At 40.2% G+C, this 14,252-nt stretch overlaps 1 protein-coding gene and 1 long non-coding RNA gene across 2 annotated transcripts; both read right to left on the reverse strand.

The window, feature by feature from the left end:
• Window positions 1-631: 631 nt before the first annotated feature.
• Window positions 632-6,306, reverse strand: LOC124658345. Its single transcript, XR_006989130.1, has 5 exons — window positions 4,682-6,306; window positions 4,334-4,400; window positions 3,813-3,879; window positions 2,491-2,573; window positions 632-824 (listed from the first exon to the last, which is right to left on the reverse strand). It is a non-coding gene; the product is annotated as an uncharacterized LOC124658345 (long non-coding RNA).
• An 811-nt stretch (window positions 6,307-7,117) lies between these two features.
• Window positions 7,118-11,209, reverse strand: LOC124651713. The gene is made up of 5 exons (XM_047190754.1): window positions 11,190-11,209; window positions 10,421-10,509; window positions 9,694-9,876; window positions 9,435-9,517; window positions 7,118-7,166 (listed from the first exon to the last, which is right to left on the reverse strand). Exons 2-5 carry the CDS (start codon window positions 10,433-10,435, stop codon window positions 7,127-7,129), a joined length of 321 nt encoding a protein of 106 aa, XP_047046710.1. The 5' UTR covers window positions 10,436-10,509; window positions 11,190-11,209; the 3' UTR covers window positions 7,118-7,126.
• Window positions 11,210-14,252: the final 3,043 nt, after the last annotated feature.

The raw sequence follows: 14,252 nt of genomic DNA on the forward strand, positions 1-14,252 counted from the left end.
GAAGAAGTCGAGTGGTGTAGTTTTTCGTTCCTCTAAATGACATCTCATCGTAACCAAAGCGTCTTGCATGCAGTGGTCAATTGATACATCTTAATTATGGATGGCGCAATTTTCATGGGTTGTTATTGACAGACCTTGCCTCCTCGGGGCACTTACCGTGGTACTCCGCACCATTTGATTTGATGGCCTTCAAGTCAGTTTTTTTCTACTATGATCAAAACTAGTTTTCGCTTAATGAGGTTCTGTTCGGTGATATATTGCCCTTAATTACTTGTGTTGCAAAGGAGGCTCACGTGATGGTAAGAGAAAAACCATCTATTAATATGTAGAAAAATAGGACAAGAAATGCCTCTTGTATTTTCGTAAAGCATCCTCCGTCTGGTAGTTTTTAACCCTTTATATTCACAATGTGGCTACTTCCTGGCTTGTACTACATATATACTGACTGAAATACATATGTGCTACGCAAACTTGATAACTCTTCATATGTGCTAGCTATGCAAACTCGAAAGCTTTTCCATTATCTCTCTCAGCTGAGAGAAGCTCTTGCAATAACAAAGGTTTCTTTCTGGAAAGCAACATATATGTTTCCTCATTGATCGATTGTCAATCAACATAGGATGGACTTTAAGCATCTAAAAAAATGGTAGGCAAAAAAGACCATCCTTTGTCTTAATTGGTCACAGTACAACCAGGTCAGCATCTGCTCTTGTTTTCCCTCTGATACATAAAGAAATCTAGGAATTAAGAATCATGCAGCAACTAATCAGCCACCTTCATCATCACCCTTCGATCCCATGCAGCAACAGTTTGGTGAGTCGGTCCTGCAAGAGAAAATTTTGACTATTGTCATTTATGTTAAGCTCAAGATGCACCAGCTAGGAAAACTACATAGGTCCAAGAATAGAACAAACACCACACAATAGAACACACAGCTAGCTAGTAGCTACCATGCATGCTATATTTTCAGAGCTCTGACATGAACACACACAGCTACCAACACCTAAAAACTTCCTGGTATGATAACGTACGTCAGCCGGTAACATCCGCCAAGTTGAAAACGAGAAAAGAAAGGAAGATGTCTGGCCGGCCGGAACGGGCAGCCATAGTAGCTCCTCCCTCCATTAGGCGGAATAAGTCATCGGTCAGGAGAATGGTTTTACGCAATTATCTACCATCAGCTGGTACATGAACATCACGTATCTAGCATCTGGAAAAGCAATAAACATGGCTAGCTACATAAAAAATAACTGAGTTTAGACGCGCACATCAGGAAAAGCAACACACACCTCAAGTGTGACACAGTGATACTACTACTACTACTACACTTGCGCACCACATATCGTCCAAACTAGCTGAAAGCAAAACCATGTCTGAGCAATAATCCTGAATCATAGGCACTCAATTAATCCAGCGATCCTACAAAAATTGGCATTTAGAAATGAATAAAAAACTACTGAATTAATCTTTGAACCTTAGAACTTACACGGAAAATGTCTGAGCATATGGTTTAGTTTTCAGTTATAGATAGAACATGTTGAATCATTTTACAGGAAAATCCATGCCAGTAATCATGAATCAGCACAAATAATATTGTCCAACCTTAAGGCATGATGAGGCTACGGTGATTCACAGATAAGCAAGATGAGGCAAATATGAGGTTGGACTTGAGCTAAACACACGGATAAAGTATTTCAGCTAGAGGGTATCATGATAAATTATTTTGCGTCTCAATCTTGCAATTGGTCCATGATACGCAATCACGCTCGTAGAACGGAGCAAATAGTTATGCCCAACCTTTGAGGCAATATGAGGGCAAGACGTAGCTAATTTTCGAGCATTCATCTATATTTCCAGGATTCTGCTCTACTGAACCATGAACCAGTGACAGCATTTTACAAAAAGAACATGCACAACATATACTTCTAATCACATAATCGAGGCAGCACATCAGACTCTTTTCATATCCATAATAACAAAAATATGGTCTGATTCTATAAGCTTAGGTTCGAGTGACAGAGCCTAATTGGCGCTTGTGACCATATAGCATTGTAGTAGATAAAACTAGAATCATGCCCAAATAAACTTGGGTCAGTGAGGAGAAGCAAGCATATGGATTAGATACTTTGGTAGAGTAGAACCTCCGGTGAGACTCGTATAGGATAATGCTGAGGGTCCCTTGATGGAAAAAGGAAAATGGAGCTGATTCAATCGTCAGTAGCCGGTCGCCTAGGTGATTAACCGACCGAATGATTTCATAGAAAAAGGCGATGGGCTTGCAGAAGAGCGACTTGGAGTCACGAAGCGCCTTACTTCTTGGCGATGAAGTTCGCCACCGCGCCATTGACACCGCCTTCTCCTCCTATGTGCTTTGGACTTGAAAATATACGAGTTTTCAACGCTATCAATGCATAACAAGTAGCAAACTGCTGCTTGCAAAACGATCGAAAAGAGAGAGAGGATGAAGGACAACATCAGAGTTCAGTGTACCTTGTAATTGCTAGACAGTGGAGACCCAAGAGGAGGCAAGAACCTAGGAGCCGGCGAGCTCCGGTTGCTTGATGCCGCAGTGCCTGTAAATGTAAACATGGTCTAGTAAGTTTAGATGTTGTTTATAGAAGAAGCTAGTGCCAACTTGCAGAATAAGCTATTACGAAAAGATTCAGTGAATATTGAAGATGGCAATGAAAAATATAACAACAAACTGACGTGAATAAGAAACACCCAATTAGAAACGAACCTAGTTTCCACATAGCAGACTACTATAGGCTTGATCTTAAAAGCATATCCTCAAGAAGGATGGGAAAACCACGTGTTTAATCTAACATAGATGAAGCTTTAGTGACTATTAACAAATAGTTGCTTCCAAGATTCATACACAGATATCAATGTAGAACCGAATACATAAAAGGTTCATTGTTAAACAATTCTTACACCACAAGTACATATTTTCCAAACAGTCATGAACTGGCACCGCTTAATCGCATAAAAAACCATCTTGCTATACCAGATAGGTTCACAAAGAGTGCAGCAATATACAAACACATGATTTGCTCAGATACAAGGACCACTTGCACCGATGAGAGATGGGATTCAGACTTTCATAATTTCTGGAACAATTTTCTTTCCTCAAAGGAAATGGAAGAGTATTTTTGACCATGCCAAATTTAGCTTACAAGTAAACAAATAGCCACCTTTTAGGAACATGAAGCAGCAGCCACATCTAGGTAGGATGGTAGCTACTTCAATCAATCTGTGAACATAGCCAGCGCTCCTAGGTCCACGACCAAAATCAAATCCAGACCAAAACAATGGCTTTGCTAGCTCCCAGAACGCTAGCTCATGCCATTCCTAAAGAATGGACACTGCAACTAGCACAACCCTTGAGCTTTTATGCATCCCTTCGGTCTACATGCATGCTCTAGGCCACACATAAAGAGAGGCAAAAAGATGTATATGTCGGATTAGGGGCAAGCAACAAGCATGACTAAATACCAATCTCATATCTTTTCAGCCAACTAAATAATGGAACTAGCAAGCAGAATCATGCCAATTTTCCCATTACATTGCACGATGCTAATGGTATGCTTACCAAACCATGCAAAACATAGGCAATAGCTACACTTGGCAAAACAACATAAACGGCAATAGTCAGGCATCTACAGGTTAGCAAGTTTTGTACAACTACCGCAAGTGAACCTAAACCAGAATGTATGTCATCGTCTCGATGGCCAGATAACACTTCATCCACAACTTTAGATGGCCACTGTATATCAAATCTGAACTCGTAGACAAGAAAACGGGGTACTCACCTAAACCACCAACATGTAAAGGAATGCCACCCTAACTCTGTGCGAGCTGCAGTTCGACTTCTCCGTCCTGCAAACAGAATGCCCACGCTTAGTGCCAAAAAACACAAGCTCACAACCATGCCGACAGAAAACGGAGAAATAATTAGAGCAGCAGTTAGGGGCAAATATGTTATGCTGATTATGCTGGGAGGCCAAACAAATTGTAGCGATAAAACAACTAGCTACATCATGTGCAAAACTAGCTAACTCATGATTCATAAAAATTGTTCAGATTTTTGCCAAGAACTTCGCCTTTTTGGACATTCAGAACACAATCGAAATAAAAAAAAATAGTTCAATTGCATACATCAGAACCTATAGAGACATTCCAACACATGATCTGAGTCTAACCAAACGAAAACACAACCAGAAGTCTAACTAAAGAGACTCCACAAAAATGAAACAATGAATGTAAAAAAAAATCAATGTACATGCTATCACTCACAATAGATGACGTAGACGATACAACATATGACACTCACCTAAACCACCAACGCATGGAGGAAGCCACCCCTACCTCCTGGCCAGCTCCAGCTCTACTTCTCGGTCCTACAAAATACATCTAGAACTCTCAATAAAATGAAGCAATCAACACATGAGTTTGACAATTAAATTTCAACTATCACACATGAACACGAGCAGATAGATCCATATTAGTAGCGTGAATTCATTTAAGCAATTTTTTTTCCATTTCCCCACCAAGAGGCAGTGATCCCCTGAACCTTACCTGAAGAATGTGTACATGCATTTTCAACAGATACAACACCTAAAAATGAAAACACATCTCCTGCTACAAGCCATAACCCAGAACAAGATTGAGGAGGTCCTACCAATTGAGGCGCCAAGGTTGCAGTACGACCATAGCACCAACAGTGTTGTCGAATCCACCGGCATAACACCCAAAAGACACGATTGATGAGTTTGGATTCAGCAGAATTGTCTTGGTGAGATGCTCAACATCTTCATCGAGCTTCCCTGCCAAGTAGAACCAAAAATACACACATACTATCTAAAGAGCATGCCCAGGTGAAGACTAGAGATGATTTCTACTGCAGAAAATGGAAAAAGCTTGGAAGTTATACCACCTAGATTTAGATTCAGGGAAGTCATGTGGACATCAAATCATACATATACAAGACATATTAAGAGGCACCAACTTGTATATGTCAGAACAGTTGACAAGTAGGAAGTATGAGTAAATTTCATTTTCATATCTAGAATTCTCAACAAACTAAAGCAAAGCATACTTCATAACACATTGAGTTCGACAATCTCATTGAAGGGGCACCTGGTGTACATATTGTTAATGTAGGGATGCTAAACACAAGTTCACAACAATAAGATTACACTGAAATTGGATATCCAGCAGTATGCACAACATACAAGTCTTGTAAATCGGCATAAACACAAAATATGTATTAGGACTCGCAAAACAGCAATAGACAACCTTATCGCATACATGGAACTGACATTGGTGTTTTCCTTCACATCTTACAAAATTGACTCAATGATGCGCAGTGACTTCAAAATCACAACATCCAACTCAATGTACTATTCCATAGTAGATCGAAGACAATTGTTTTCAAATTTACATCAATTCATGACGGGGATATGCATGTTAAGCGCCAATTGCAACTGTCCTACATGCAAAACTAACTTTGCTTCTTTGAGACAAGTTTTAACCTAAAAACCCATGGACGGTGTATCCCATAAACTTACCAAAACCCTGTAGAGTTGAAGAAAAGAAGGCCACCCTCCAGCCTACTATGCTACCACTTGCAATTAAGATACATCAAAATATCAGTGAAAGAAAAAAAATGTCTAACATTGCGAATTAAATCAACAAAGCTAGGTTCAAAGCAAGAAACAAGAATAGTTAAGAGTACAGCTCTAATAACATTGCGATGATAGCTATAGTCAAGCTTGTAAGCATAGAGAAGCTTCTCATTTGTTTAAAGCAGAAAGCGAAAACGGGCGGGGCCAAAACAACAAAGCTCACATACACACACATAGTTATAGAAGTTTGCCACATTGTAAAATTAACACTCATGTAGATAATCTCCCAGCATATAATTGTTGACAACGGGTACTTTTAGACCATAAAAAGTAGCAGGATTAACTAAAACATGGAGCTACTAGAATTATAATCATAGAAGAGATTCCTATTCTTCTGAAGCAGAATGCAAAAGGGTAGCAAACAGCAATGCTCACATAGTACCCACGGTCAAAATGTACACCACGTCGTAACAGAAAGCAGTCATGTAGATGCCGGATGCATGTATAGATACAAATTGCTCATATATTTATGTATAGATACTGACTACTCATGTGCATAAGGATTATCAGTTTACTATTGTACATCACATACACGTGAGCATGATTCAGAACAAATGAAACACCAGTAAATATAAAATGTAAACGAACATGTCAGTGCAAGTGTCCAGTTCAACCAATGGGAACTCATATAAAGAACACAAAAACGTTCTATGCCATCTGTCAAATCAATCCATTCTTCACAACATAGAGGGTGGTTGCACAAGTACTACCTACCATTGTACTTGTTCTTGTCCGCGGCAATCAGTTGGAGGAAGTCATGGGCAGGGCATCATCCTGGACCAACCGCCCATCCTGTCACCCAGCACATGCCATCACCACCGCCTTTGATTCTACCACCACATCCAATGACGAATCCAAAACAGGTTAGTTAAGCTAGGGTTTTCGCCACACAAAAAATAACATGGAAGGAGAAACATATAGGTTTGTTGTACTCACCATCGTTGCCATTGTGATTGCCGTTGGAGTAGAGTAGCAGCAGGTTAGCCACCATGTCGCGGTGGCAACGCATCTGGAGGAACAACATCAGCTCACCATCGTTCGCCCGAAAGAAACCGGCTTTTGCTCCATGTGAAACTTTAACTGCAGCAGCCCAGGCAAGGCAACCACAACCAGGAGCTCAGGGAGGTCAATATTAATTGATGTCCTATAATGTTTTCTGCATGGGCATGAGCATGAGTGATGTCAGCAAACAAAATAGGAGCTAGCTTGCAAGCACTATCACTGTCCGCATCGTCTGCCTACATAACATTGTACGGATAAGCGAGAAAATCACATACGCTTTGAACTGGAAAATGTACAAGATTCATATATGCACAAATTTCAAAAAAAGAACCATTCCACAAATTTTGAGTCCTACATAAGAGAACTAGTTGAGGGAACTCACATGAGCTGCAGTCTAGAAATGGAATGCTCAAGCTCAGGGCACTCACTACTTCATCTTATGGAGCCTTCTTGAATAGAACCTTGTCCCTTGGCATGCTGCAGAACACAAAATGAAATCAATGGACATAGTTGTACGACTTAGAAGAAAAAAAACAATGAAAAAAGTTTGTATGGGAACCATGTATTTGCACGGACCACACCTAACAAAAAGTATAAAATAAAATAAAAATATACATCATAACGATATGGATTTTACTGGTATACCCTACACCATAGCCATGATGTTTGAGTGGTGAATCGAACTATTGATAAACTTTACAAGTTAGCAATCAATATTACCACTTCCAGTTTGCACGGTCTGTATTGGGAGATGAGTAACCATTGAAATTTACTCTTATTTTGTCACCAGGAAAAAATGCAGTTCTTCATCAAACATAGCTTACAATGCAAGGCAAAAAGCATTCAAATATGTAAGATTTACTTCATTTTTAAGTGGAACTAATTTTTGGACTCAAACAAAAGCATCACAGTAGCATTTTAAATGTCCACAACATGAACAATAAAGAAGAGGCCAAGGGAAAATTTGCTTACCTCCTTTTTTCCTTATTGAAATAATAAAGACCGAATAAAAATATGAATATATAGAAAAGACCAATATTGTATATTTTGTAAGGAAATCAGCAGAACATGGATACATTGCAGGGAATTTACATAGAACATGAGTAGACAGGTAGCCCAAGTGCAATGCCCAAAAGGTTGGTGGTACTTCTTGGGTAGGAACAACCAAACACCATATGCCACCATCAAACTACGCTCCATAAGGTTTTATTTGGAGAAAACAAAAAGGACTTTTGTGTTTCATTTCATTGAATAGGAAGAGTTTTGGTCACAGGTCTCCCAAGAGAAATTTTACAACAGCAAGAGAAAGACTCCTATTGCACATCCCAGTCTGACTGTACCACTACTTTCAGGCCAAGAGCTCCTGCCTGAGCCCAAATGGTGGCCTCCTCTTTGGTTTTTGCAATCTGATGTTGGGTGGATAGTTGTGCAATGTCAAAGACGCAGTCATTCCTCTGCTTCCATATCATGCAGGGTATCAGCAAGGCGGCAGTTCATAGTCATTTGCGTTGAGGCTTTGGTGTTGCCTGCTTGGCCTCAGCAAGCCAGTCAGTGAGTGAGGTGTCGTTGTTGCCAAGGATCCCACAAGTCATCTGTAGCCACAACAATGCCCCGTGCCAAACTTGCTTGGAGAAGGGGCTTAGAGAGTTGCATAATGTTAGGTGACTCAAGAGTACTAACCAATCCGAATCAAGTCCCCGATGGTTAAATATTGCAGGTTCAAACTAACGGCCCTCATGGAAACGATGTGAGTGAAAATATAAGCTAATAAAGATATAAGATTATTGATTCATTACCCAAGGACTACCAAACTGTGTGGTACTAGACCCAATTTGATTTTACTAAGATTTGATTGGAACTCTATACACAATTATTTATTCATATAATATTTTTAACTAACCATACATATACTTTTATTTAATTGACTCAACACAGAACCAAACAACAACCAAGCTGCAAACACCAATTTAGGCATCTGAAGCTTGAAATACAGATCCAAAGACAACACCTGAGACTTGAAACACTATCGAAAGATAACTTATATAATATGTATGGAGTTACTTCCGCTAACATGCAGCAGCGGACTATATGACCTTGTTTGGGCACTATCATACACCCACACTTACCTCAAGACAGACAAAAAGCCTAGAAAGATTTCTGACAGAATTCTTACCATTAATTAACATATTACTAGGATTGAGCAACAACATAATGCGTGCAACATATGACCATCTATAGCAGTCATCAAAAACTACCAGGACTAGAGAGAGTGGGTCTCTGTAACAACCATCATAGTTGATGGTGATGTCAGACATCCTGGACATGTCGTGCTCGAAGTAATCCACGGTCATGCAGTAGGACACGACATCAAAGTGCAGTGAACCCAGGCGGCACACCCTCCTGTTGTGTATATCTCACACATGTGAGAACATCCATCGAGGGAATGGGTAGTGTAAAGGACATTCTCTGATGCTCCAAGAAGGGCACCTAATCGGCAAGATTCTTCTAAGCCTAACACATAATGTGTAGTTCCTTCACCTACAATTACACAATCATGAACCAGATGCATTCATCAACATGAGAAAGTGAGCTAATTAACTGTGAAAATAAATCAACAATATTGATCCCCTCACAACGACATAGGGATGTAATCAGGTTTATTCATGGCTCTTTTTTTAACCAAAAATTGGATGAGCAGCTGGTAGGAATAAAAGAGATTGTTATGAGTAGGAAGTAATTAGCAACCTGTGAAGGTAGGTTTTTTCTTGACGAAAATTGCATACTTGAGGTGGGCAGTTGAGATCCAAATCCATGACCGTGGCCATGATCTGTCCATGTGCATGCTCAGAAACCAAGTTAGACCAAAGAAAGCGACCAAAGAAAGCGACTGAGTTAAACCAAAGAAATCTGCATTTGACAATAACATACATAATGCAGACAGATCACTGAAATCTATAGCAACCAAACTACAGCAAACCAACACGGACAGAGGGAGGGAGATTACCTCAACACCTCGGGCTAAAGGTTGTCCATGGACAAGCAGCAGGGTAGTGGTTGTGTTTTCTCCGGCGGCATCAGCAGGACAGTGGCTACCGGGGACGGAGTCGTGCGTGGCACCAAACCCCAAGCGCGCTTCATCTAAGATCAATGTGCGACATCTTTCCAAACCCGAGTTTCCATGGTTCACCTAAGGTGAAAATAATCACTTGAAGTAGTGGACAAGGAAATATAACACCAAGAGAAAATAATATGTAATTCCGGAAAGATGAGACAAATGGATAATAATAGGTGACGTGCATTAGAATGTATGAGAGTTGTACATATTGACGTCCCCAATTTTCCATACATAATTTGCAGATATTAACAGGAAACAATTTTGGACCTACTCAATATCGTTCATACCATTTTAGCGGCTTCAAGGTTTTGTCTTAAAAAATAGACATATTTTCCATTATTACCACTTCTTTATTCATGTGCAACTAACTGGATAGCAAGGCAATCACAATACTGGAAGTGCACTAAAATAGACACTTTATTTAGTATGAATGTTCCACGGGCAAAAAGCAGAAAGGCTCCTGACATTGTCAATAACGACTCTCCATCCTTTGGTCATTGGTGTATTTAAGTAAATTAACCAAGACATTATGGTAGCAGGCAAAGAAAAGACACAACCACATATATGTACCAAAACTTATATTACAAACATAGAAATAAAATAGGATGACAACTACCTTAGTTGTATCCATCAATTCCTTAGGAATGACTTGAATGACAACTTTCTGAAGTTCATATCTCCAAGATGAATGGCATCCTTTCAACCCTGTCGAAGTGCATGAACATAGCCAATTTATTATAGAAGCTCCATAGGCAGAATGCAAAAAAAGGAGATAGCGAAAATGGTATTAGTATAGTCAAAATGACTCTCCATCCATTGGTCATTTAAATTAATAAACCAAAATACCATCATTGAAGCCGTAACAAACTATAAGGCTCCATTGTGTTAGCTATTTAACGCTAACCATTTGTCACTATCCCAGACTACTACCTTGGCAACGGTACGAGTACATACACTACAGTTGGCTCAACACTGACATATATAGCGTTATCCAATTGCATGCCAAATTTGTGAATCAGTCATTGTACATCAGTTGTTCTGAACTCAAAAGGATGCGGAGCTAAAACACTGGATTGACCAAGAATTGCCTCTATCCACATGACAAAGCGAGCTATTTAAATGTGAAAATACATCAATCATATTTATCCCCACTCACAACAACAATACGAAAAAGAGAAGTACTCCCTCCGATTCATATTAATTGACTTTAATATGGATGTATCTAGACATATTTTAGTTCTAGATACATTCATATTAGAGTCAATTAATATGAACCGGAGGGGTAATAAATTTTATGCAGGGAATTTTTTCTTTTTTTAACCAAGAATTGCATGAGCAGTGGTAAAAATATAAGAAGTTATGATGGGTAATAAGTAATTAGCCACCTAATGGTGGAAGGTTTATACTTGGTTTGTGTGCTTCAGGCGGGCAGCTTCAGCAGTTCAGATCCAATATGATCTCTTTTTGTTCATGCACAACAAAAACCAACAAACAAGGTTACTGTTTCAGACCAAGCAAATCAGCATTTGGTAAGAACATACATAAAGGACACATATCACTAAACTCTGCAGCAACCAGAACATACCAAACATCTATCAGGTACGGAGAGAAGGAGACCACCTCGGCACCATACATGATGGTGATGCTCAAGGTTGTCCGTGGCCGTGCAGCAGCGACATCCCGAACAGCCAGGAACGAAGTTGTCATGGCTGAATGGGGGAGGCACACCAAATTCACGTGGGCTGCATCTAAAGCAAAGTTTTAAATATAAAGCTATAGCGACGTTATAGCATCTTCCATACCATGCCGCTAAGGATGTTCGTGTGCTAAATGGTCAAAACCCCTTAAATAATGTGCAGTAGAGGCGATTTAGTCGTGAATAGCTTTTTTTAATTGCTTCCGCTAAATGGCTAAACCCGCTATTTAAAACATTGATCTAAAACATTGGGTGACATCTTTCCCAACCTGAGGTTCCATGGTTCAAGTTGACAATAATCAGTTCCAAGTAGTAGACATCTCCATTCACAATTAGTTTGCGTTCTACGTTTAGTCAAAGTCAAACTTTTAAAGAAAAATATCAACACCGACAATATAAAAGTTATGCTTTTAGAACCATAAGCTATATTTTCATATTATATGCATTTGGTATTATGGTTGTCGATGTTTTTCTCTCTATTTTTAGTAGAATTTGAAAAAGTTTGACTTCGAAAGAATCCAGAACGCGAACTAAAAAAAACAGAGAGAGTAACTATAACACAAAAAGAAAACAATATAAAATTCTAGAAAGATGAGAAATAAAGGGTTGAGCATAGGTGATGCTTACTATAATGCATGGAAGTTTTACATGCTTAAGTCCCCATCTTTCCATACATAAACTACAACTATTAACCGGAACAAATTCTGGACCTACTCAAATCATTGTTGCCATTCTAGCAGATTTAAGATTCAAAAGTCCTTGTTGCTAAATTATAACCTCTAACTCAAAGCTAACTTTTTTAAATAACCGGAAGAGGAGAAGCTATCTTCACCCGTAATAAGCATGTTCGCCGTATACCAGCCGCCTATCTCTACGTAAATAACATGGCTTTTTTTTCCAGCAAACTAGCAAATCCAAAATTGAAAATAGATCAGACCCTTCCAAAGAAAAGATGTCAAACTTGTATATAAACTTGTGTTGTGGTAATACCTCTAACAACCGAAATGTACCATGGGGCCTCTCTGCTCTAAAACGCATGGTTATTTCTGATGTGTAGCCAACTAGTGTGGATCTTATTTTCTTTGCATTCTGCGGTGTAAACAGATGAAAATTTTGAACACAAAGGAATAAATGTACATTGTAACCAGAGGACATTTAATATGGGGTTATCTTACCTTCAAGAGATCCACTTTTGTTATCAATATTGTTGTGTATCTCTTCACAACTTTGCATCTCTTTTAACCCAAGTACCATATTGGTTATTGCCAAAGGCCTAGATCCCATAAAGGTACAAAAAAGGACCTGCGAAAAAATGATGATGTTGTTTAAGAAATTGATCGTGAAATACCTGTTTATTAAATCAAATCTGTAATACAGTAATTAGACTTTGAAGTAATGGCAATTGCAACACATATCACTATAGAAAAAAAAGTTCTTGAGTTAAAAACGTACGTACTGTTCAACTATTTATATTGCAGCACTTCACAGAAATAAAAGCTTCCATTTAGGAAATTATTAAACTCAAATTTTGTATAGCTCCATCAATATTTTTGCCGTTTGCCGAATGGTGCATGATTGTTATATAGCCCAACGAAGTTTTACAGAAGCTAAAGAACTTGTACCCATACTCAGCGCACGTGCTTAATAGTACAATGCATCGATCAATTAGAGCTAGTAGTAACAAAAATGGGTAGGTCTGTTTCAGCTAGCTGAACTGCTACCGCGCCTAGCTTCTTTTTTTTTGCAAGAAAATTGAATAAGATGCACTCAAACACTAATATGAACTGAGTCATGAAGTAGAGTTAGAACAAGCTCGTGAATGAATCTCTCGATCAGGATCCAACCGCAATAGTCATCCGTAACAGATGATAAAATTCGTGTTTACACTTTACACTCGCGGAGCAGGCCAGTACCAGGTGAACAACCTCATGCTGCAAGATACGGATGAGAGATGGCTCACCAGGATGGAGCAGAGAGGACGAGAGGAAGGAGGGCGTGGATCTCGCGGCCACCGGCGGCAGGAAATTGGCGGGCGACATATCCTCCGCTACCTATCCGTGCTGGCCGGCTCGACCCCAAGCCACGCGTGACAGACGACGGGACGCGTGGCCGCCGTCGTGTTCAGGTGGCCGGCGTGCAGAACCATCTCTCGCGTAATGAGCCGGCGAGTTGTACGGAGCGCGCGGGCGAGCATGCCAGCTGCGACGCCGCCGCCTCTCTTGGATAACGGACAGAGCTGTGGGTGGAGATAGGATTTGGTTCAGGGTTGTTAGCGGTGGCGCGATTGGAAGCACACGTATGAGGCTTCGGCGAGCGAATCGGGGGAGAGGTGCGCCGGCGGGCGGCATCCGCAAGGTGAGGTTCGGTGGGGAATGAAGAAAGGTGGTGGATGACAGAATGAGATGCGTCGGTGCGACACTGAGAACTGAGGAGAGATGCGTACCCGGGGTTGAGATTGCGATGAAACACGTACCGGAGATCGAGGAGGCAGGCGTGCCCCAATCCATCGCTCAAGTCCGAGTCAAAAAATTGTGCCTCCCGAAGTCACATATTTATGACGGTGTCGTGTCCCAAAATATGTTTGGAACTAGCGCCGCTTTTATTCACGTAACCATGCATCGGTGCGTGCTTTTTTTTACGGTCACGAGTACTCACTTGGAGTACACACGACGAGGCATGCATGCGTGCAAAATATCCTCGAGCTCTTGCCTTCCATTGACCGATCTTAACACAAAAAGAAGAAAAGCTCCTT

The sequence above is a fragment of the Lolium rigidum genome, chromosome 5, assembly GCF_022539505.1.
Source record: "Lolium rigidum isolate FL_2022 chromosome 5, APGP_CSIRO_Lrig_0.1, whole genome shotgun sequence".
In the NCBI taxonomy this organism is placed as follows: domain Eukaryota; kingdom Viridiplantae; phylum Streptophyta; class Magnoliopsida; order Poales; family Poaceae; genus Lolium; species Lolium rigidum.